At 36.4% G+C, this 24,465-nt stretch overlaps 1 protein-coding gene across 1 annotated transcript in view; it reads left to right on the top strand.

The window, feature by feature from the left end:
- PPIP5K2 (diphosphoinositol pentakisphosphate kinase 2) overlaps positions 1 to 24,465 on the top strand; it is a 41,520-nt gene that overhangs the window by 5,095 nt on the left and 11,960 nt on the right. The window contains exons 4-23 of the mRNA XM_010142415.1: positions 1,413 to 1,498; positions 2,588 to 2,742; positions 3,143 to 3,244; positions 4,971 to 5,132; positions 6,202 to 6,323; positions 7,884 to 7,985; positions 8,541 to 8,627; positions 9,522 to 9,597; positions 9,683 to 9,792; positions 10,878 to 10,963; positions 11,625 to 11,750; positions 11,851 to 11,972; positions 14,842 to 15,024; positions 16,987 to 17,128; positions 18,151 to 18,374; positions 19,951 to 20,078; positions 20,277 to 20,391; positions 21,611 to 21,718; positions 21,805 to 21,921; positions 22,788 to 22,961. Coding sequence (XP_010140717.1) covers positions 1,413 to 1,498; positions 2,588 to 2,742; positions 3,143 to 3,244; positions 4,971 to 5,132; positions 6,202 to 6,323; positions 7,884 to 7,985; positions 8,541 to 8,627; positions 9,522 to 9,597; positions 9,683 to 9,792; positions 10,878 to 10,963; positions 11,625 to 11,750; positions 11,851 to 11,972; positions 14,842 to 15,024; positions 16,987 to 17,128; positions 18,151 to 18,374; positions 19,951 to 20,078; positions 20,277 to 20,391; positions 21,611 to 21,718; positions 21,805 to 21,921; positions 22,788 to 22,961 — 2,527 coding nt within the window. The remainder of the gene's footprint in view (positions 1 to 1,412; positions 1,499 to 2,587; positions 2,743 to 3,142; positions 3,245 to 4,970; positions 5,133 to 6,201; positions 6,324 to 7,883; positions 7,986 to 8,540; positions 8,628 to 9,521; positions 9,598 to 9,682; positions 9,793 to 10,877; positions 10,964 to 11,624; positions 11,751 to 11,850; positions 11,973 to 14,841; positions 15,025 to 16,986; positions 17,129 to 18,150; positions 18,375 to 19,950; positions 20,079 to 20,276; positions 20,392 to 21,610; positions 21,719 to 21,804; positions 21,922 to 22,787; positions 22,962 to 24,465) is intronic.

The raw sequence follows: 24,465 nt of genomic DNA, 5'->3' as shown, positions 1-24,465 counted from the left end.
CTTGTGCACCTTCAGGTTCCTCAGAGGTCTTGAACCTGATCTCCTGCAGTGGGCAGTTCTTCATTCTCTCAGTCCCTGCCTTTGTCATCTGCAACTTGGGTGGTGTGGCTGGAGCACTTGCTGGTAAAGGCTGAAGCAAAAAAGTCATTGACTACCTCAGCTTTCTCCACGTCCCGGGTAACCAGGTCTCCCATTTCTTTCTGGAGAGGGCCCACATTTCTTCTAGTCTTCCCTTTATCACCTGCAGAAGGTTTTCTGTTGACCTTGATGTCCCTAGCTAGATTTAATTCTATCAGAGCTTTGGCTTTTCTAACCTGTTCCTAGGCTGCTCGGACAATTTCTCTGTGTTTCCCCCAGGTTACCTGTTCTTGCTTTTTTGCTGTGTAGGTTTCTTTTTGTGTATAAGTTTGTCCAGGAGCTACTTGTTCATGCATGCTCGCCTCCTGGTGTTTTGCCTGGCTTCTTTGTTGGGATGCATCACTCCTCAGCTTGGAGCAGGTGATCCTTAAATGTTAACCAGTTTTATTAGCCCCCTTTTCCCTCCTTATGCCCTGCTCTCTTGTCCCTCCAACAGATACAGGGTGGTTGAAGTACTCTATGAGGAGCAGGCCTTGTGAACCAGGGCTATTCCTATCTGTCTCTAGAGTCTTATCTGCTTGATCTTCCTCAGTGGGTGGGCTGTAGTAGACCCCTAACTATAATTTCAGCTGTGCCTGCCAACCTTACCCATAAGCTCTCAGTCAGCTCCTCATCCATCCCCAGATGAAGCTCCATGCACTCCAGCTGGTCAGTGACATAGAGGGCAACACCCCCTCCTTGTCTCACCTGTCTGTCCTTCCTAAAGAGCCTCTATCCTTCCATTCCAACACTGTGATCATAGGAGCCATCCCACCACGACTCCATGATGCCAATAAGGTCATAGCCCCACAGGCATGCGCACGACTCTTAAGACTTCTTACTTATTCCACATGCTGTGTGTGTTTGCATAGAAGCATTTAAGTTGGGCCCCTGATAAAGTTGTCGTAATGGTTGGAGTGGCTGGAATTCCTTTGTGCTGCTCTTCAGGTGCTCTCCTGCTGACCTGTGATCACTCTCCAGGCTCTGGACATCTATTGCTGACACTGTCATCAAACTGAGGTTTCCCAGCTGCACTGACAGAGTGGAGAGAACAGGACTGGCATAGCAAATTACATTTTTATTGATATCGATGAGATCACTGCAAAGGTACAGCTGTGTCAGTGACCTTCAAAGCATTATATTAATAAACAGAGTATTATATATGCAATCTTGTCCTGTTAGATTAAAAAAAAAAAACCTTATGTATTTTTCTCCTCCCTTACTCATGGCCTGATAATTACAAATATTAGCAGGATTGGCTGTCTTACTGTGGAGCTTTTCTTCTTTTCTTCTAGGAGAGAAGTATATGGTATTCTTAAAGCTGAAGGCATTTTACTTCCTCGCTATGCAGTTCTGAACCGTGATCCAAACAATCCCCAAGGTAAAACCTGGTGCCTAAAATATCAACCATTGGCATCTTTTTGTTTCCACTGGAGAACAGGTCATGCATAGCAGAAAGCTGAATTTCACTTGCTGGACAATTAATTTGTGCAGAAGTTGGTTTCTCCTCTAGTGTTTAAAGTATTATGGTGGATTAATCCCTGCTGACTGGGGTGGGCGGTATGTGAAACAGAAAAGGCATTGAGGCTGTATAAGCAGTGTTTAACAATAAGTAAAACATGGAGACTTTTTGGGTCACAAATTCAAAACATAGTGCCATACCAGCTGCTGGTATGAAGAAAATTAACTCCATCCCAGCCAAAGGTAGTGTAAGTACGCATCTGGAAAGCATGATTCTGAAGCCTGATGTAACAGTCCTCTTACAGCCATCACAGAAGAACTAGAATATCAGGGCCTCCAAACTCAAACTGAGATTGTGTTATCAAAGAGAGCAGCATTCATGATGTTACATTACCCACAATAATTAGTAATTTTACTTAGGGAAGTAATCCAAGTCAGCCTATCAAATACTTTCCCTTCTAAGTACAAGCAACCATATAAGGGAAACCTAGTCCAGATAGATCTGCAGATTATATACTCTGAATATAAATTGGAGTTAATTTTTTCTGTACCTGAAAACAGTTGCTGCATGCAGCTAACCGGTAGTGAAGAGATTCCTGTTCCCTGATTCCAAAGGATGTACTTTAATGTGCAAGGTACATCAATCACACAGCACAAGACAGTTCTCAGCCTAAATAAAAGTACTGTTGCATCTGGCACCACACCATGTTCACTTTCCATTTGCCATCCCCCTAATAATTCAAAGAAGGCCACTGAAGAAAGAGACAAACAGTCCTACTCCCTGTCTTCAGAACATTACTAAAAAAATATCACCCATGCAAATTTATGCATTTGTGGAAACTATTTCCTATCTGGCACTGAGGGAATCAACAGAAATCTTCAACATAGTATTAAAGTAACATACTATAGATGTGGTACAGCAGACATGTTTACAAAATTACCCCAAATCTTCACTCATTCAATTCCATGAATATATTTTTACATCCCCTTGTTTGCACTGTTCCTTCAGAATGCAACTTGATTGAAGGAGAAGATCATGTGGAAGTGAATGGAGAAATTTTCCAAAAGCCTTTTGTAGAAAAGCCAGTTAGTGCTGAGGACCACAATGTTTACATTTATTATCCAACATCTGCTGGGGGTGGAAGCCAGAGGCTCTTTCGAAAGGTGAGCGTATTGTATTAAAGCTACTGAAAAGTTGTAGATGTCTAACAGAACTGCAGAGTAATTCTGTCCTATCCTATATGTTAGCTGGGACCTGTTTTGTCATGTCCTGCTTGTGCAGGAGTATGGCAGATCAGAGAAATTCATTTCAGGAGAACATGCAGATTGTATGAAGACCTTTATCCTTGCAGTAAGTTGTCAGCCACTGCAGATTCTTATAGGTAAAATCGGTATATACTGTCAGTGCACTTTTAGAATCTTACAAAAATCTTTGGAGAAAGATGAAAAACTTACTTGCTTTATATGATACAGAAAGTGTTTTCTCAGTAGAAGTGTATTGTTTTAAGAAGTTTTAAAGTTTCTCAGGCCTATGTGTTTATTAACAGAAAAATATTAATTTCAGATTGGCAGCAGAAGCAGTGTTTATTCCCCTGAAAGCAGTGTGAGAAAAACTGGCTCCTATATTTATGAGGAATTTATGCCTACAGATGGAACTGATGTAAAGGTATGACAACTGCACGTTCCTATTTATATTTAGAACATGTGCTACAAGACCTTGTCAGTTTTCAAGATGAAAGTGTATCTTTGTGTCTAGGATTAATTTTAATGAAGTTTTCATATAGTTCATAAGGAAATTCTGATTCACGAGAAATTCTTCTACTTAAACACAGTACTTGTAATGTAGAGCAGTTTGCTTATGTTCTTAGAATCAAGTACTGGAGGCTTACGACCCAACACATTTTCTTTTTTGTATTGTATTAGTGCCAGAACAGCATTTACTTTCCTGTGTACACAGATATTGCCTGGATGTTCTGTCTTGCAGTTTACAAATAAATCTGTAATTGAAATAGATTTTGCCAACTATCTTAGCATTCTATCTAATAAACCAAAGTTACTTACTAAAATTATGTGCGATTGCAGAAGATAATGTATTGACCTTACCTGTAATTATTTTCACTCTTTTGTTCATTTATTTTCTTAGCCGATGTGAAGATTAGATATCATAAAAGAATGCTAAAATAGAGAATAACAGAATAGGAGTAAAGCCAGCCATCTGTGGAGGTTGCTTTCTCTCCCTTTGTGTTAGTTCTGGCTACTTTTAAGCCCATCACAAAATATGTGAAACAGATGTTTTACAATACGTATGAGAGATCACCATATTTAGACAAAAAGTGGAGGTTTCGAGAGTGTAAGGCCTAATCCAATCTTGAAATGAGCATTTTCCTGTTCTTTAAGTTGCTCTTTTCATGTTTTTCGCCTATCCATTCTAGATGGTTATACTGTGCAACAATCTGCAATAGGTTACTATGTGTTTACAGATATCTCTGTAAGAGCTTCATAAACTGTTTCCAAAAGGAGAAGTTTCTTGCAACCTGAAGAGATGAGAATTACTTGAGGCATGGGGACTGTTTTGACGTCTTGTAGTAGTCATCAAGCAGCAGCTGTGGACTTTTAACACCCTGAATAAATAACAGATTTTCTTCAAGAAACAATACTGTCAGTTTTATGTTAGGCAGCTTCACCCAACTTGCCCTCTTGCCTGTTTTGTATAAACTGGTAGTATTTGCATCTGGTTTAGTTGAATACTTTTTTAATTAAAGCTTAGAGTTTTGCTTTTAATTAAAGTGACAGAAACCCATTTTTGAGAGCTGCTGACAAGTCTCTACTTAGCGTATGCCCAATCCTTTCAGTGAGCCTTGAAACTGCATCAGAGTAGATAGCACAACCATTCTCTCCAGTCCCTGCCTTGTTATGCTAAAACCCGGCAGATTTTTGCTTTGATTAGTCCTGCTTAAAATATGAAATACTTTTTAATTAAGAGAATAACTTAGTTCTGCAGCTGGATTTCTATAATCAAATAAGTTTCAAATCAATCTGCTCTCCAAGTTCTGCAGATATTTTCAAGAGGAAAACATTACTCTTTACCTCTTTACCACCATAATTAAGTAATTAATTTTTATTCATCATGTTTCATAATAACTATATTTCTTTACCTGTGCTCCAGCTGTTTTCTCCTCTTGCTTCATCTTAGGTTATCAGTAAATGATGGATATTCTCTGAAGGCAGAGAATGCCGTTGAGAAAGGTACTTTAAAGTGACCTTTTCAATGATGAAAGCAGATAGTATGTTTTGAAGTCATTATCATATTTAAGATAAATTTAGCAAAATGTATGCATATATGTAATGTAATTTAATTACACTGAATCAAGAGTTCCTGTTTTTCAATAAAGGTGTACACAGTAGGTCCAGACTATGCTCATGCTGAAGCTCGGAAGTCTCCAGCTCTGGATGGCAAAGTAGAACGAGATAGTGAAGGAAAGGAAGTGAGGTATCCCGTCATTCTGAATGCAAGAGAGAAGTTAATTGCTTGGAAAGTATGCCTTGCCTTTAAAGTAAGATGATTACTTTCCTATCTGATCAAACATCTAGTGTTAATTAATTGTTTATTACGTGAAACTTCTGCAGGGTTTTAGTGCAGTCAACAGTGGTAATTGCTGCAGAACTTCCAGGAAGGTATAAAGTTAAAGTTCCACATCACATCTTCTTTTAATCTGTAAGAATTATTCCTTTAATGCACTGAGAAGTTCTGGATGAATTACTTATGTTGCATAAGTTCCCTGAATTCAGAAGTTGCTATTGTGCTTAGCGTAATACGGTTACACATATTGTTAATGGTTTCTAAGTTAGCAAAACACACTTTCAGTAGTTAAGTTTTTGTAGCTTTTGTTACCTAGTATTTACACTGGCCCAATTAAATGTTCATTTGGTACTAACTTATCTAGGTTGTTATTTGAAGTGTTTGATAGTCTGCATTTTTATATGGTTTTAAGATTGATTTGTTTGAAACCTCATCTGATCTCTTAGCCTTCTTTTACCTGTTTTATTAAAAGCCTGTCTTTCATTGTGTCTCATTACCTGTGTGTAACTATCATGAAATTGTGGAGCCTGTAGGCTATCACCTGGCAAATTGGGCTTTGAGGCCTAAAGAAGTTGTATGTTGAAATTGCATATAGTATGCTGTGCTAGTAATGTCAATATTATGCCAATGTCAAAACTATCCTGTCAAATTTAAATTTGGACAAAAATGTTTTATTGATATTTTGTCCTATCTTGTCTGCCATGCTTAAAAACCATGTGTCAGGGGAAAACACTGTCAGATTGGAGACTTTGTAGGCCCATTATTGCTTATGCTGTAAATACTGAAGGTGAAGTTTCTGCTAGTGAACTTGACTGCTAGTACTAGGGATATGTAGGAAGGGTAAAATTAAGTTGGGGATATAAAGTTAAAATTAGGAAGATGTTTGCATGACATGAGCAAACCTAACGTGGACTGGCAAAAGGAACTAAGTACAAAATCTGTCATATTTTTGTTGTGTTCTCATGTTTAAATATGAAGCTTATTTAGAGTAAACAGTTTTAAGGAAGATGATCAATGACTTGAACTTTTATTCTTAAAAACAGCAAACAGTTTGTGGCTTTGATTTGCTGCGTGCTAATGGACAGTCCTATGTCTGTGATGTGAATGGCTTCAGTTTTGTAAAAAATTCGATGAAATACTATGATGATTGTGCTAAGATACTGGGGTAAGAATTTACTTATTTATCTCAGGTGTTTTGCCTATTCAGTTTGTATGTAACTGTAGTTTATGTATCCCTTATTCCTGAATTAATTATTTAAAATTAAATATCACATAAAATAAATCATTAAAGTAAATAATAAATAAAATATTAAAAGGCATTTTAAATCAATCAATAAATCCTATGTAAAATTCCTTATTCCCCAAATCATCCAAAACGCCTGAGTATGAGTGTTTTGTGAACACTTAAAGCTAACCGAGTAAGTATTTTGAAAGCTGGATTAAGTTCTTAAAGGTAGTTGAGAATTTTTTCAAGTAGACAAGCACCACTGGATAGTTATGCTTGATGCTGTTCAATATATGCCAAATTAATGTACATTTTCCTTGATCTGAAGCTGGTGTATATTTGTAGATTTCATACTGGTAAATCCAAACTGATACAGTATCATGGTGTCTTCTGTCATACCATCTTCTCTCTGCTACTGTCAGCAAAAAAAGGTATAACAAGAGATCATACAGAATTGGCTAATGAACTCTATACCAGTGAAATGTTGCCCTCCAAGCAGGCTGATCCCATTTTGGCCAGTTAAACTGGCTTTACAGTAAGAATGCAGTGATGAGACACAGCACAACTTCCTGATTATCAGATGGTCTGGGATCTTATTAAATGAAGAGCTAAGCTTGAAATCCTAGATGACAACTGTAGCCCTAGGCTTTTTAGTCCTAACTTTTTGAGTTAAAATTACAATTTTAAGACCCATTTTGATTTCTCTTTATTCAAATTGTTGTAGCTGTTGCATTTACTGAAAAATTTTTTCGTAATTTTCACCTTATGCTTTATTTCTTAAGGTAATATGTTGCAGTGTTGCATAACAGCAGATTTTGGGGTTTTTTTTAGCTTTTCAGAAATCAAATTTTGGCTTATGCTACCTTGAGATGCACATTTTTTTTTCTCTGTATTAGCTGTTTCTTATGTATTAATCTGAAGTTGAGCGTATTTTGATGAAGTACTTGGGAAACAGAACATGAAAGATTTAACAGCCTTCTGTAGATGGAGGCAGTGTTATCATTTTGTAGTTATGACCAGAGACTTTATCTATTTTTCCAGTTCTATCACAGAAACTTTTGAGAAATTGCCACCAAAGGTACCAGTTAATCTTTGATGAGAATGGCTTGCTGATTATCAGAGACTCTGAGTTAGGCAATGGAGTCAGATGACTGAATATTTAAATGTACAAGGCTAAATCATATCCAAGAACCTGGAGTTCAAAAACTGAGGTTTATTACAAATCCAGGGCCATTAAGCTAATGTTTTCTCTGTAGCAGTTGTGGTAGCTTTAAATTGTTGTTTAAGTAGTTTTTATTTTGCAATTAAAAGAAAAAAATGTATCTACAGACTCATGACCACTAGTACTCTGAAACCATTGATAAAAATGCATGTATATGGTTTGGAGTTTGGTTTGGAGTTTGGTTTGGAGTTTGAATGTGTTGTTTGGAGTTTGTATGCACTGTAAAAATTTTGCTTTAAACGTAGTGGTTTTATTTTTCTTCTTAACCTGTTTTTTAGAAATATCATAATGAGAGAACTTGCTCCGCAGTTTCAGATACCATGGTCAATTCCTTTGGAAGCTGAAGACATACCTATTGTGCCAACCACTTCTGGAACAATGTAAGAATATAGTAGCTACACCTGAATTGTGCAATCTTCTAATGTAACTTCTGTGTGAATTTTTTTTTCTCTTCACAAGGTGTGCCCACTTTGGCCTATGAACGCTTGTTTTGTGTGATGAAAACAAGGACGGAATCACAATTACTATGCCAGCAATCAAAGTTTCTGACCCTTAGTCAAGCTGAGTATAGAACAGAAGATTTTCAAGTGTAGCGTCTTTTTTGCATAGCTTCCTTCACTGCTAATCATTGTTCCAGCACGAACTTAATATGCACTTCTAATAAACATGCTTTCTCATTTAATGAACCTCAAAATTGTTGTTTTAAAAACTACTTAAAATAGATACTCTGTAGTTACCCAAGTCTTAAAATCAGTATTCGTATTTTATACCCTACATCATTTTCAGTTAACTTTATTCTTGCATATCCTTTCATCACTTCTGTAGTTATGTCAGATAACTACAACTTTGTCAGTTTTCTTTATTCATTATGGTTTTAATATTAAATAAAAGGCCCTCATATAGAATTGTGAAATATGGCCCTCTTGAAATTTCAGGATGGAGCTTAGATGTGTTATAGCTGTAATACGCCATGGGGACCGAACACCAAAGCAAAAGATGAAAATGGAAGTAAAACATCAGAAGTAAGTAGAATCATGGTAAAAATTAGTTTGAATGCTTTAGGGCAGAGTCCATTTCTTGGCAATGTGCAAGCAATGAATTGAGCAGGAACCACATCATATTAATTATGTCTTTTTTAATTCTAACTGATGTTGCTCCTCTCTTTCTAACAGGACTGTCAAATTACTTATACAGACTTCCTTCATCACACGCTGTGCCTTGTGAACAGTCCTGTTTGATGTTAATGAAACTGCATTTATCTCTATAGATGTCTTTACTGAAAATATTGCAGCAAAAAATGGTTCACCATCTGACCTGACTTCTACTTTTCCCTTTTTATCATAATTGTTCTTGTGTGAGCTGTCATCTTATTGCACCATCTTTTTGTCTTTTACTTTCGTCAGATTTTGATGACTCTGAATTTCTGGTAGATCTTTATGTTAGCATTCATGCCTTACCTAATTGCCCTAGGATTAGGTGCAGTTTTGGTAAAAAGTAGTTATTTGCGTTTGGAGTAGATTCTTGCATTCAGAGATAGTTGCTGTAAAAGCGAAGGACTGCTTATTTGTTTTTTTTTCTCTAGCTCTGTTCAGGCTCATTCTTGAAGATTAAGAATTGACATAGCTGTATATTCAAATATTATGTCATTCCATGTATAGAATATCTTCCCTTTTTTATTTTTAACACTTGGCAAGTCAGTAAGAGAATATTTTTAGTGGTCTTTGTTCTCTAATGTGTTGAAGACTTTCTTGGGAAGTAGGATTTGAATAAAGATCAGCTTGACCTCTGTAGTGCAGTTTTTAACAAGCATTCCAAACAGGATAAATTAGGTCTGCTAATTTCAGGCTGCTTAAAGAGCCATTTGTTCAAGTAATATTTTAACTTAACTGCTCTTTTTAATTAATATTTTTTTGAAGGTTTTTTGATCTGTTTGAAAAATGTGATGGATATAAATCTGGAAAACTAAAACTGAAAAAACCAAAACAGTTGCAGGCAAGTTTGTCTCTATTTTCTTGCTGTGGTATTTTATAAGTAGAAAATCATTTATTTATGTAAATCCTATGTTTTCTTCCCTTAGGAAGTGCTTGATATAGCAAGGCAACTCCTTGTAGAACTTGGGCAAAATAATGATACTGAAATTGAAGAAAGTAAAGCAAAACTTGAACAGCTAAAGACTGTGCTAGAAATGTAAGTGACTGATTCTCAGGCTTCATAGCAACAAAGTCGTGTCTTTTATTTTGAGCTGTTTGACCAATTCCTGCTTGCGTTGCAATGACTGTCGAATATGTAATGATACATTAATTCAAGCACAAGTTTCACCGAGAGAAAAGATGACCTATTTGACGTCATGAAGGAGAAATGGGCACCTCTCTGGTTTTTAGCCTTATCTTTTTAATGAACTTAACTGCCTTATCCAGTGCCTCAGTATACTTGCGACATGAGAAAGTTACTTCCTTTGATTTCAAATTTTATCTTCTTGCACGTTTTTAAAATGAAGTACTTGAGTGCAGGGTCTGCTTCTTGCAGTATGTGACATAATGAAGTCTGATGGAACCAGTAAGAACCTTCATTGTATGTACTGTCTACTTACAGCAGACTTGGAGTATTCCAAGTAAATAAGGCTTTGTATATTAAGTCTGAAATATTTAATAATTTTTTAAGAATAAAAGAAAGAAAAACTGAAGGCTTCAAGGTTTGTTGAAGAGCTGGAATCTGAGAACTCTTAATGGTAGTATATAATCTTAATTTACAATAAATCAGGGCAAAACCAGTTATTATTGAAATTTATGGGAGTTGTTTAAAATACTAAGTTCTGCTTGAGAACTTAATTGGCTAACAAAACAGTGACCATCTATGCTGCCAGATCAGATTTGGCATACTGATAGCCACTGTAGTTGTGGAGTGATAGATAAATCACTCGTGCAGTTGGCAAGTGTTGTTTGTTTGTTTATTTGTTTTTAATTTTTTTTTTGTTTTCTTCTCAGTCTCGTGACAAAAAGATAGTGGATAATATTTTTAAATGTTTCATACAGAAAACATGAATGTTTTCATTAGAACATTGATTATAGAATGGTTGGTATTTCAGTAGTCATTCTGTGCTGGTTGAATTAGGTTTGTTCTAAAGACTACTTCAGTAAATGGTGGTCAAATACACAAATCAATGATCTGCATAGATTTATTATTTCCTGTTACAGGAGCATAGCTAGTTTGGAGGAAAATATTTAAAATATTTCTCTCCCTCTTCCCCTTTCACTTTCCCGTTCCTGCTTCAGGTATGGGCATTTTTCAGGCATAAATCGCAAAGTTCAGTTGACGTATCTTCCTCATGGTTGCCCAAAGACTTCCAGCGAAGAGGAAGGTATTGTATTACTTTTGTACCTAGTCACTTAATATCATGTGTGTTTAAATAGTCACATATAATATGTCTTGATGTTAAGAAGAGGAATATGTTGTTTTGAATGAGTGTTTGTATAGATGGCAGACATTCAGAGTCTCCTAATCTGCTGAATCATACACCTAAAACTATGTAGTAAATTTGAGTTCTGACTGATTTTTGTAACAGAAAAATAGGGTGAAAAGATGCTTCAGTGATTCACCAAAAAGAGTGCTTTGGGGCTGGGTTGAGAAAATCCCACTCAGCACTTACTGCTATCTTTAAAACATTTATAAAGTTTTCTGCCTTTGACCTGTGGTTATTGACTGAAGTAACTGTAGGGTATACAGTCTTAGTTTTGTTTTAATTTACCTGTCTCAATTTACTTTTTGCTTCAGATTTCATGCTAAATATTTTTTACTTGTTTTTTGTCTGTAATTCAACTGTTTAGGGTTTCTCTGTTTAAAGGCCCATTTAGTTCTCCAGTTCAATATTTTCATAATGTTAGAATGCTATTTAAGATTGTTAATGTTGAAAAGAGTTTTTACTGACACCCCACATAGCCCAAGTCTTTTTGTTAATTTGACCAAAAAAAAAGTACTTAGAACGTGCTTCACTACTGAACTTTCTCTCTGTGTATAATTAGATAATAGAAGAAATGAGCCATCCCTGCTTCTGGTTCTAAAATGGGGAGGAGAATTGACCCCTGCAGGCAGGGTTCAAGCAGAAGAGCTTGGAAGGGCTTTCAGGTGTATGTATCCAGGTGGACAAGGTAATAATAAAAAAAAAAAAAGCAGCATTGAATTGCGTAAATCCCTTTTGAAGATAATCAAGTGCAAAACGAGAGTTTGAGCAGAATGTTTGTTTGGTAGGAGATTATGCTGGATTTCCTGGATGTGGTTTACTTAGATTACATAGCACTTACCGACATGATCTCAAAATCTACGCTTCTGATGAGGGACGAGTTCAGATGACTGCAGCAGCTTTTGCAAAGGTACAATATGAAATTGTATTTTCAATTTCAGTGTTCTTGTGTTCGTTTTTTTCTTTTGAAGACTGGGGGGGAGATTTGTAGTTAAGGGATTCACAGGGTATAATGAGGCTGTGTTTTAAAAGAAATGTATCTCCAAAGAGTACTTAGTTCAATGTGAAAAAGTATCCATTTAATGTGTCAAGCATTTGAAGTTTGAGCAGATGCAGAGAGGCTTTAATGTATGTCTGTAGCAATATACTTTAGTCCTTTACAGTAACAATCTCCAAAAGCATAGAATCAAAGAATATTTTGGGTTGGAAGATTAAAGATTAAAGATCATCTGCTTCCAACCCCCGTGCCATGGGCAAGGACAACTTTCCCTAGACCAGGTTGCTCAAAGCCTCATCCAGCCTGGCCTTGAACACTTCCAGGGAGGGGGCATGCACAGCTTCTCTGGGCAACCTGTTCCAGTGCCTCACCACCCTCACAGTAAAGATTTTTCTTCCTTATATGTAGTCTAAATGTCCCCAATTTCAGTTTAAAACCATTAATCCTTCTCCCGTCACAATAGACCTACTAAAAGTCTGTACCCATTTTTCTTATAAGCCCCCTTTAAGTATTGGAAGGCTGTGGACACTTCTGTAGGCTGAGCAACTCCAATCCTCACAGCCTATCCTAACAGAAGATGTGTTCCATCCCTCTGATCACCTTTGTGGCCCTCCTATGGATGCAGTATTCCAGGTCTCATGGGTACAGTGCAGAGGGGCAGAATCATACCCTCAATCTGCTGACCACGCTTATTTTGATGCAGCTTGGATTGCAACTGTGATGTTTAAAAAGCATGAACTTTTTTTTTTTATTACAAACATGTTTGTAGGAAATGTTAATATAAAACACAGAATTCAGAACTTCCTACATCTATAATACTTGCCAAAGTATTCTTTTACCCCTCTTCCTGCTAGGTTAATTTCTCTCTGTTTCTCCCTCCAGGTAGCCCTTTGCATGCATTGCAATTCAGATTGTTAAAAATTTATTCACTTATTTCCTCATTTCAGTGATACAGATCTTTTTAATTGTATGAGAGAACACAGACTGCAGGTGTTACATAAATACTTCTTAGATGAATGAGTTTCAATAATACTACAGAGTGATAGAGAGATTTGGGTTTGAAGAGGCCTCTATAGGTCATCTACTCCAAAACCACACAGCAGAGAGCCAGTTTGGATGAGGTTGTTTAGAATCATATCCAGTCAAGTTCTGAGTATCTCCGGGAATGGAGATTGCACAGCCACTCCAGGTTTTTAATTCCACCCCTCATTTTCAGGTTATATCTCTGTTTCTCCCAAGTAGCCCATCCCTGCTTGCAACTTCAGAGTGTTCCTTTTTCATCCTTGCTGACCTTCTGCATGACATGCCATATGTCAGAATGGACTGCTCTTGCGCTTTGAGGAGTTTGCCTTTGGAGATCAGCTAGCTATCCCAGGCTTTATCCTTCAGGACACTCCTCCATAGGATTCCCTGAACAAGCTAAGTCTGCTTGTTTGAAGTCCAGGGCTCTATTGCGATAATTTGTCTTGTTCACTTTTCAATGATCTGGCATAATATGAGCTTTCAATTACCAAGGCTACCGTTGACCTCCACATTCCTGACATTTCTGAGTGACAGGTCCATTGGAATGCCTCTGCTTAATAGTTCATCAGTAACGACCTGTGTCAAAGAATTGTCCTGAATGTTTTTGAGAAATCTGCATTGCTTGTCCCCTGCAATATTGCCCGTGCATGAGGTACCCTATGGCTAAGAGCACCCCATGGAAAACAGCCTACAATCACCAGCTTTCTCCAGTTGTGTTAAGAAGGCTTCATCTATCTCTCCTTTTAAATTGGATGGTCTCTAGTGGAGGCCCACCATGATGTTGCTCTGGGCTTATTTGTCCTCTGATGCTTACAAGTAAGATCTACACTTGCTTGTCACTTATTTGAAAGCAAAGGTCCTGATGTTCAAGGTATGCCTTTATTAGAGCCTAACTGCCTCCTTGCCTTCCTGGCTTCCAAAAGGCCCTGTATCTAGCTATACCTTAACTCCATTCGTGTAACTATTCTACCATGTCTCTGTAATCTGAATAACCTTAAAGCTCTGCTCTTCTTATTTCTTCTGTTTGTTTTGCTGCTGCATGTTTTGATGTGGAAGTATTTCAGCCATCTGACCCACTTTCTCCTTGATCAGCAGGCTCAGGAGACAACATAGCATTTCCTTCCTTATGGCAGAGCCCTTCTGTTGTCAGAAAAGAAACAGAAGTTTCCAACCTTCTCCATTTTGGAATTCTCCATTCACCTTCGAATTCAAATGTAGCATTTGATAGTCCTTCTGTGCCACACGGAGTTTGGGCTTTTGCCTCTGTAAGGTCTCTGAAAAGACCTTGTGTAACTCCTGTTTGTCCTTCTAGATGCTATTCAGTTCACTAAACTCTTACCATAGCTACTATCTATTGACTCAATGCCTTGAGCAGAGCATGTTTTCCACAAATCAGGCTGCTGTTGCTTCCAGCCTTAGGGAGAAGACACTCCCTGCAACCCAAGACCAGAACAGTTGTGGCCTTCCAGGGGCAATGTTGGCACCACTGAGATTGCTAGGGTTACTTCAGCTGGTGCTGGGGAGCATGCTCTATGACATACATGTCACCATCACTGTTGCACCAGCTGTAGCAATCCTGCATGCCAAGGCAGTAGTTTGGGACCCATTTCTGTGCATTGGCTGCCAAGTCCCTGCTTAACTAACCCAGATGGAAGTGATAAAATCTTCAATATAAATTAATGTCTTGATTATTTTTTTAAGATGCTTTTATATGCTCATCTTTATCTGTTTGCCTGATTAATTGTATTATTTACATCAGGGACTACTGGCTTTAGAGGGAGAGCTGACTCCTATTCTTGTCCAGATGGTAAAAAGTGCTAATATGAATGGGCTGTTGGACAGTGACAGTGATTCTTTAAGCAGCTGTCAGCATCGCGTTAAAGCAAGACTTCATGAAATTCTCCAGAGAGACAGAGAATTTACTGCGGAAGACTACGATAAGGTTAGCGTATGCCTAGTTGTGGTAACTTATTGTGATATTTAGCACTTGACCTCTACCGTCAAGGGTCCATTTATGCACTTTACTCTGATACAGAAGATGCAAAATGTCCGCTTTATTGATTAACACAGAGGGCTATATAATTCTACTAAGCCCCGCCCATCGTGGGCGGCCACCGCACTCCCGTAACGCAAGCACGCAAGCACGTAATCTTCCGACCGTCCATACTGCCACCCAGAGACTACGATAAGGTTAGCGTATGCCTAGTTTCCTATGAAATGAAATAAATAACCATGCAAATTCTTGTGTAAAAGTAATGAGCAGAGTTTTTATGTACCTATTTTGAAAAATTATTTGTATGCTTGCAAATAGTTTGAACAGCAAAGGAAGCTGTACCAATTGTGATATTAAATATTTGAGCTGTCTTGCAATTTGAGTAATCAAAATAGCTCAATCTTTCAAATGGGAGTAAATAGGGACCTCATTTGTAAAGCTTTTTCACTGTTCCATTAAAAATATTTTAATTATATTTAATTATATTGTTTACACTTTCTGTAATCTTTAATTTGATAGTGTGTAGTATTGCAAAATATATTGTCTGCCTACTGCAGTTTTTTCAATATTTAAATTGAAATAAATTCAATTTTAAAAAAGGCTTAACTCTTAAGAATTCAAAGATGCTGAAAACCAGTAGACTACTTTCTAATCGGTGAAAGGAAATATCTCATTAACATGCTAAATTAGTGCATATTAATATAGTTAATGCTGACGTTTTACAGAACACACATGATTGCTCATGGTTTTAAATGTAAGTAATGTTATTGTTAAGAAACTTGTATCACAACTAAATACAAGTACTCAAATGAGGTTTAACCTTAAACTCATATTTTCTAAAAGGTATTGAAAGCAAATTACTGAAAAATAATTTACTACCCTGCACATATACAATGGATTTGTTCGAACATAGAGATTAAAAGTATCATCCAAATCACTGCCAGCAGTGGATTCACCAGTACTTGGAAAAAGTGCGAGGGTACAAGACCTCAAGAACTGATTTATTTTCTCCCTTCTTTCTCTGTGCCAGAGCACCTTTCCTATCGATTTCCTTTGTAGTAATAGAGAAGTAGGAACTGTTTACTATTAGGTAGAATGCAGAGGTTTTCCGTATCCAAATTATCCTATGTATTTACAGAAACTAGAGAAAGTGCAAATATGTGTTATGTATGTGAAGTATTGTTCAATATCATGGTTTCCTTACTTTGGGTTATGCAGACTTTTAGGAACAAACAAAGGCAAGCCTCACTGTCCCAGTTTGAGCCTTAACACTCACTTACATGGACAGTGACTTTATTGTTCAGTGACACTCAGCATGGTGGTCATAAGATGTAGCTTTTTCAATTTCTGTAATTATGTTGTCTCTGAAGGACATTTTATGTGTTCTTTATCACTTGAACACTTAAAGAGTTTCTTTTTCTATGTATTTATGTGCTGTAATCGTATAGAAATGAAAACCTACGTCAGGGACCAACTTTTTTGGGGGTATTAATTGCTATTGCAAATCTGGTTCTTCCTTTCAGTTACGCTAAGGAGGGTACTTTATAGAACAAAAAGTATTTTTTGAGGTATGCAGCCTAACAATAACATTTCTTACAGAATTTTTTCTAAGCTTTTGAATACAGTGGTTACTTGAAGTTACGGAAAGTTGCTAAGTATGTGTAAAGTTTTAAACAACTTCCCACTTTTCCTATATTGCAACAAAAAGAAAGTTTTACCTTTTGATAAATTTTCTTTTCTTAGTGCCTCAGAGGGAGTAGATAATTGAGAAATGGTCTCAAAAAATAATAACAACCCGCTTTAATGATTTTCCTCCAATACTTGAAATTTTTCATACATTCCATCATCTTCCCAGTTCTTTCAAATCTAATCAGTTTTTTTACATAATTTTGTGTTTGTCTCAAATTGCAGCTTACTCCATCTGGAAGCATCTCATTGATAAAATCAATGCAGGCTATTAAAAATCCTGTGAAGACCTGTGACAAGGTCTATTCATTGATCCAGAGCTTGACTTCTCAGATCAGGCAAAGAATGGAAGATCCAAAGTCTGCAGGTACTTTAAAATTTTGTAATGGTATTTAGTTTCTCTTGTTTACATCTGAGGGAGAATCGTAACAATTGTCTTCATTAAACTTGTTTTTACCAGAATTTTATTCAACGATAGGTTAGGGACTTTTCACAGTCTGACACCATATGCATGATTTTAAAGTAAAAAGGAGAGGGAACACATGGTCATATTGCAGGTGAGGGCTCTTTGTGGTGTTCAGAAGTTCAGGCTAGTCCTCAAACGTTTGCAGACATTCTTGTCTTAATTAGTTGAAACTCAGCAGTCCACAAAAGTAATAGGAAAAGCTAAGTTACCTAGGCGTATTTTTGTATTTAAGTATCTTTGCTGAAGATCTGTTGCTTGCTTTATGATATTTAATAGTACTGCATAGAATGATGCTCAAATTAATGGTGGTGAACCAATGACTCAGGAAAACTAGAGCTGGAAGTGACCACGTTGCTTATCTGTAGCAGCTAACTTCTGGAATACTCGCTATCAGTGTTCTCTGCAGTGTATATAGTATGCAAACAGCTACTGTTTGAGGTTGAGTAGTACAAGTGGCACCTCTGCATGTATCAGTGAGTTTTGTTTGTTTGGTCTAACTTCCTGTCCGGATGGGAATAATCCATCCTTTCTACCAGTCTCTTGGCTCTTGCTGTTGACACATACAGGAGAAAGGTAAATGGGATGTGTGGTCGGTTCTAAATGGAGATGTTGTGCCACTCCATTTCCTCCCTCCTGGAGTTTTCTTACTTTATTCACGGTGCTGTAGCTTTGCTTAAAGGACCAGTCAGTGGCACACCTTCAGCAAAGCTTCATACCATCTTGATGTAGCTATGTAGCTGTAATGCTTTCAGCAGTAAAATTAATAATATGCACATCTGTTCCCTCTTCTTAGAAGTAACACAGTTAACTTATTTGATCCCTTTTATCTCTCTGTATGCAACTGTTACTTCCATGTAATTAAAATTTCCCTTTTGTTACTTGGATAGTCTGGATTACTTATGAGAGATTATGTGTGTATCCAGATATTCAGCTGTACCACAGTGAAACACTAGAACTGATGCTGCGCAGATGGGCCAAGCTGGAAAAGGACTTTAAAACAAAAAATGGAAGATACGATATTAGCAAAATTCCTGATATTTACGACTGTATAAAATATGACGTGCAGCACAATGGCTCATTAAAATTAGAAAACACAATGGAATTATACACACTCTCCAAGGCTTTAGCTGACATTGTGATCCCTCAAGTAAGCATTTTCAGTTATTTAAATAGAGTAAGTTGTAGAATAAATGCTCTTTCAAATTTTGTGAAAACATTTACTCTGTCATTTCTACTGGAAGGTTTCTGTATTTTGCAGTAATAGACACCTTTAATGCTACCTCTTAATTTCCAGAAGAAAGCTAATTATTTTTTGTAAGAAAAAATTGATTCATAATTCATTAAGCTGTGTTCAGAGTTAATTCTTGTAGCAATTTAAGATGTGAACATACCTGCTTCTTTTACTGCAGTGTATTAAAATAAAGTGGTTCATCTCAGGCATTCTTCATAGATTTAAGTGAAGACCCTGTGAACAGCTGTGTGTTCTGAAATAGCATTTAATTTCATTCTTTGTGCTTTACAAATTTCATTTTCAGGCTCTTTGCAAATGACACTATTAACCCTAATCTATCTAATTTCACTTGTCTTAAGCAACTTAAATATGAAACGACCTTTCTTTTGCTTCAAAATGCTAACACTCCCTGATAACAACGTACACATTAAGTTTCATAGAATTTCAGGCCAAGAGCAGACAGATTAGATTTCCATATACAACAGACTGTTAAACTCAGGTTAGCTTTAAAATGTTGTAGACTGCAGGACATGGAATTGTTGTGTGATAATAGGACAGAAGAGACTAAAGCTTTCCACAACTGTCCCTACAGTTACAAAGCACTGTTATAACAGAGGTATTATGTGTACTGTGTGCAGCAAGTGAGGCAACTTATTCCTCTCCCTTGCTCTCAAACTCCCTGATAGAAGGGAGGACAAAAAGAGCAAAGATAATGTGTTATGTTATATGGGTCTATTAAGCTTAAATTTTGAATAGTGTTAAGGAAGTGTAGGTAAAGGTGAAGACACATACTGAAGAAAGAAAAACAAAGAAAATTTGGTAAGCCTAAATAATGCAAAGGAAAAGTGCTTATAGTGGTTTTGAGAGTGACCAGAAGATCCATCATAATGATGACAGGACTTTCATATAATATGCAGCACAGAGCATGAAGCTTGTGGAAGAGCAGATTTTTAAATAATGTAGACACTGTAACAGATACAATATTTTCTAGTTGTATTTAACTACCATTTTCAGGTAACAGGAGATCTCCTGTGGGGTGGTTTACCCCAAACTAATACAGACATATTAAATAGGTAACATGTCTATATCTCTTTATTGACTGTTTTAAAAAGTTACTTGAAATCAGGTGAGACGAAATGCATTACAGACTTCTAGACCTTGGAGGGGAGGGGGGCAGGGAGGAGGAATAATATCCTAGATATTTTGCTTAAGAAAAAGAGCTTCGTGTTACCAGAGGGTAAATGAGCATGCTTTTGTGGTTTAACTAGTGAATGAAAAACTGTTTCTCTGTGTCAAATCAAACAGCAAAGAGGCAAATCACTTATTGCTTGTGAAGGGACATCTTAATCAAATGTAATAAAAATGTTAAACAAAACAATTTGCAGCCAGAGCAAACTAAGAGATGACAAATTGGCTTTAATATACAAGCTTTGAATTAAAAGGAATTTAAATCTTTTAACTGTATTTTAGAAGTAATTTTCTTCTTACACAGGAATATGGTATTTCTAAAGCTGAGAAACTAGAGATTGCCAAAGGCTATTGCACTCCTCTAGTTAGAAAAATTCGTTCTGACCTTCAGAGAACTCAGGATGATGATACTGTAAATAAGCTTCACCCTCTGTAAGTCTTTTACTTTTTTACGTGGTTACTTTAATTTCCGTAAGACTCAATGAAGTTACTCCATAGCTTTCGTGTTTGAAACATCTTACTAGCTCACAGCAATTTAAAAAGTATGATTTATGTATTTGTTTACAGCTATTTCTAAAATAGGGACACATCTCATTACAGCCTATTAAGATTTTTTTGTTTCCTTTCAAGTTACTCCAGAGGTGTTATGTCCCCTGAACGCCATGTTCGTACTCGGCTGTATTTCACCAGTGAGAGTCATGTCCACTCCCTGTTATCCACCCTTCGTTACGGTGCCTTATGTGATGTAAGTTGAACACTTTCTGTTAAAACTCTGCTATTTTGAGAGGAACCAAAAGGACTCAATCTTAATAAATCAACTGAAAGCTTAATTATATGAAGTGGCTTTTTTTTTCAGACAGTTGATCAAATTGCTGCTGTGGCCATCAGTAGAAATCAGCATGCCTTTTAAAGTAATGCTGAGTTGTACTAGTGTGTTCAGCTGTATATGGTATGGTCTCAAAGAGATTTGAAAAGGGCAGATAATCCGTTTTTTTGTCTTACATGTCACCTGTAATTCTTCCAACTCTTCTTCCTTCAAGTTATCATTCAGGGTTCTCTTGAATTCACTTATTGGCATATTGTCAAGACCTCCCTACCGGACTTCAAAAATGCTCGTGTGCAAGATTCTGCTGTTGAATGGGTTGTCTTACTTAGCTATACTGTTGTAGAATATCTTGAAGGTGGTCCATTATTCTCCATCTGATTGGCTTTGAAAGCAAGGACTGAAAAAGATAAGGTCTTCAGATTCAGAAATAACCTGAGCTCTTGGAAAGGATAAATGCTGCGCCAAAAAGCCTACATGGTTTCTTCTAAGATAGATTTTGATTAATAAACTAGCTTTTGAAGTGGGTGACATATTTGCTTCTGGTAGTGGATGACTAAACTCGTTGATGGCAAAAGCATTTTAATCTTAAACCTGACATATTCTACAGCAGATACAAGTCTAGTTTTAGGCTGATAAACTTTTAAGTTTCCTTAAGGTGGATTAGGAAATGTGTTTTTTCTAGAGCATGAAAAAAGGTGGATATTCATAGTTTGGGATGTGATGATTATATTTCCTCTGTATACTAGAAGCCTTCATTTAGTGTGTCTGTTTGACTGGTAGATCATTCTCCGCAGAATACTAGTTGAAGTGAGTTTTTTTGCAAAATTAACAATTCCCATCTGGAGAGTTTAAAACAGTGCCTCTGTCTACAAGACATACATCGTGACTGGCAAAATAACATGAAAGATACACTGAAATAAAATATGAAAAGTTCAGATCCCCACTTTTCATTCGTTTGATGAGTAATTTTAAATATTTTTTTTTCTGGTTGTATTTCTGTTTTTTCCTTAGCTGTGAAAAGCTTCATACTTCTGCTGTGACTGTAAAATCCATGTAAAAGGGGAAAAAGGGAAGTCATCAGAAAGAAAATAGCTGGGTTTTATTTGTTGATTTTTTTTTTTTTTTCCCCCTTCATAAGGAGTCAAAAGATGAACAATGGAAACGAGCTATGGATTATTTAAATGTTGTCAATGAACTCAATTACATGACACAGATTGTTATCATGCTTTATGAGGATCCAAACAAGGTATTTAAAATGGATAAATACATTATGAAAAGAGTAGTGCTAAACTATATATTAAAGTGTAAGCCTATTTAATAAATTTTCTTCAGGAACTTTCTTCAGAAGAACGTTTTCATGTAGAACTGCACTTCAGTCCAGGAGCCAAAGGTTGTGAGGAAGACAAAAATTTGCCAGCTGGATATGGATACAGACCTGCCTCCAGAGAGGTAATAATTATGCATTTCTTTAAAGCAAAAGTTAGTTTTTCTGGATGCAGACATACCTAAAATAAACACTGGGAAATCATTAAGTAAAAAATACAGATGTAATTTTTATTTTGGTAGGAAAATGTCAGTAAAATATAAGCAGTCCCAATGCGTTATTCCATTTTGAGTAGATACTGAGGAATGGACAACGACATAATCTGGACCTTTATGGCTTTGCTAGAATCTTTGCTAGAACTACAAAATACTCATTGTAAGAAAAGTGATGTCAACATCAGTGTCACATGAATGATATTCTGCCAAGTGAAAGAAATACTTAAGAAACTGAGGTAGTTTGGAATGTTTATGAATACAGATTTTTGAGGACGGATTGGTATTTTCCAAGACATATGGGCAGGTCTTTGGAGTTACCACCTTATTTTTGGGAAATGAATGAAAGCAAAGCTTGGTTGGAATTCTTCTATTGATGTGTGGAGCAAGGATTTTGTTACTATGTCAACAGAAAAATGGAGTAGGATACTTTGGTTGAACAGTGTGGCTAATTAGGACCACACTACCATATGCAGTAAATTATCAAAGTCTAGAGAAATTTGTTGAAGAATACATAATGAGGATAATAATAATAAGACATGATGAGATGTGGTGCTGAGGAACATGGTTTAGGGACCCTGGCAGTTAAGGGTGGACAGCTGGACTTGATGATCTTAAAGATCTCTTTCAACCAAATGATTCTGTGATTCGGTGTGATTCTATAATTTTTTAAAACTGACTTGCATTATATTTATTCAGGAGACTTATTTACAGACACTTCTGTCTACATGTTGCAAGGTAAGCAGCTAAATTGAAAATTAATTATATATTGTTTGTAGAATGAAGGCTCGAAGAAAACCTCTCATAGAAATGATAGTGATGAGGAGGCACATGCTCCTAAAAGAGATGAAATGGATCGGTCGGTAGTGATGTTCAAGCCAATGGTATCAGACCCAATTCACATACACAGAAAGTCACCCCTTCCAAGATCCAGGAAGATTGGTTCTGTTGAAGTAAGTGTTTATGTTCCAGATAGTGTCTCTTGCAGAAAACAACTTTCGCTTAGATTTAATAGAACAAAACCAAATGTAATTCTGCTTTTGGTTATACAGAATCAGTATTATGTTATGTTTCATAAAAGAGTTGCTCTTATTCTGCTGGAAATACTCCATGGCAGTAATCTGAAGGAATATTTATTATTTTTTTAAAAATAATTATTATTTTATGGTAAGACTTATTTTGTTTTTTGTTTTTAAGCCATTTTAGAAAAGACAGTGTTTGAAGACTTTTTCAATCTAAACCTTCATCTTCAAACTAACACACATTGCTTTTGTATTCATCCTTACAAAGTAGCTGCTACTGGGAGTTAAGCAAACCTTCAGGGTGATTATGCTGAGAGGGAACAGAGGGATTGAGGGTGGTAGGGGAGGTACAGGAGGTGAGAGACTTGTCTTCTGCTATATTTGCTTTCACGTGGGTGAAAGTGACTTGTCAAGCATTTTAAGGTAAGAGAATAAACTGAAGCTTTTTTTTTTTTTAAGTGGGTGGGGTTTTCATTTAGTGAATTCTTAAGATAACATCTTAGTCTAGTCTTCTGTCTCAAAAGCCATAACATCTAGGTGTGCTTCACAGATACAGCTTTAATGTCACAGAGGTGGGAGGATGCACAGCAATATCACTGATAACTTTTGTACCACTGAGTGGCAAAGCTTTAGATGGTGCCTAGTGACACCTCTGTGATATTAATGCTAGGAACAGACTAACAGCTTCTTATTGCCTCATTTTCAGTTGCTTTAAACCATCAGAAATTAAGATTCACATCAAAAGCTTTTCCTTTCATGTTTATGTTGGGAATGGTCTATTTGTATGGAACGAAAGTATTAGAGATTTTCAAGTAACTTGGTTATTAGTAGGGTGGAGAGAAAAAGATGCATGGTTCCCTTCTATAAGGATATCTGTGTAACTCCACATGACTTCCATAAATTAACAGACATAATAAATGTGAATGTCTTACATATTCTATTTTCAAGTTTTATCATAAACAACTGTTCACAACATCAATATTTTGGATTTTTAAAAGCTGTTTTCACTACGATCATGCAAACTCCCCTCCTAGTTATGAGTTCACATACAAACAACTTAGTAGTCTATTAAGTCAAATTTTTAATATTTTTCATTTTCAAAAATTATTTAGAAGTTACTTTCAAAAGAAATAATAACACAAATTGCTAAATTTTGACTGTGCAGATAATACATGTTCAGATGGAATGTGTTTCAGCATTCAGTGCTTGTTTATTTACTGAAAGAAAATAGCTGATTTAAAGAAAACATACACTATGAAAGTTGTTTTGAAAAAGTAAAATTGGAAATTTCATCTTGCCTACTGAAATCTGCAAAACCAGTATTTGGAATATTTAAACCAAATGGTATTTTGAAGTGTTTTAAAAAAATCATTGCAACTTAAACTGCAACTGCCTTGAGTCTTTTTTTTGTTTTAATAAGGCAATTCTGTCTTTC

This window comes from Buceros rhinoceros, unplaced genomic scaffold, assembly GCF_000710305.1.
Source record: "Buceros rhinoceros silvestris isolate BGI_N320 unplaced genomic scaffold, ASM71030v1 scaffold17338, whole genome shotgun sequence".
Lineage (NCBI taxonomy): Eukaryota > Metazoa > Chordata > Aves > Bucerotiformes > Bucerotidae > Buceros > Buceros rhinoceros.
The sequence above is the reverse complement of the archived record's forward strand: the minus strand, read 5'-3'. Positions and strand labels throughout refer to the sequence as shown.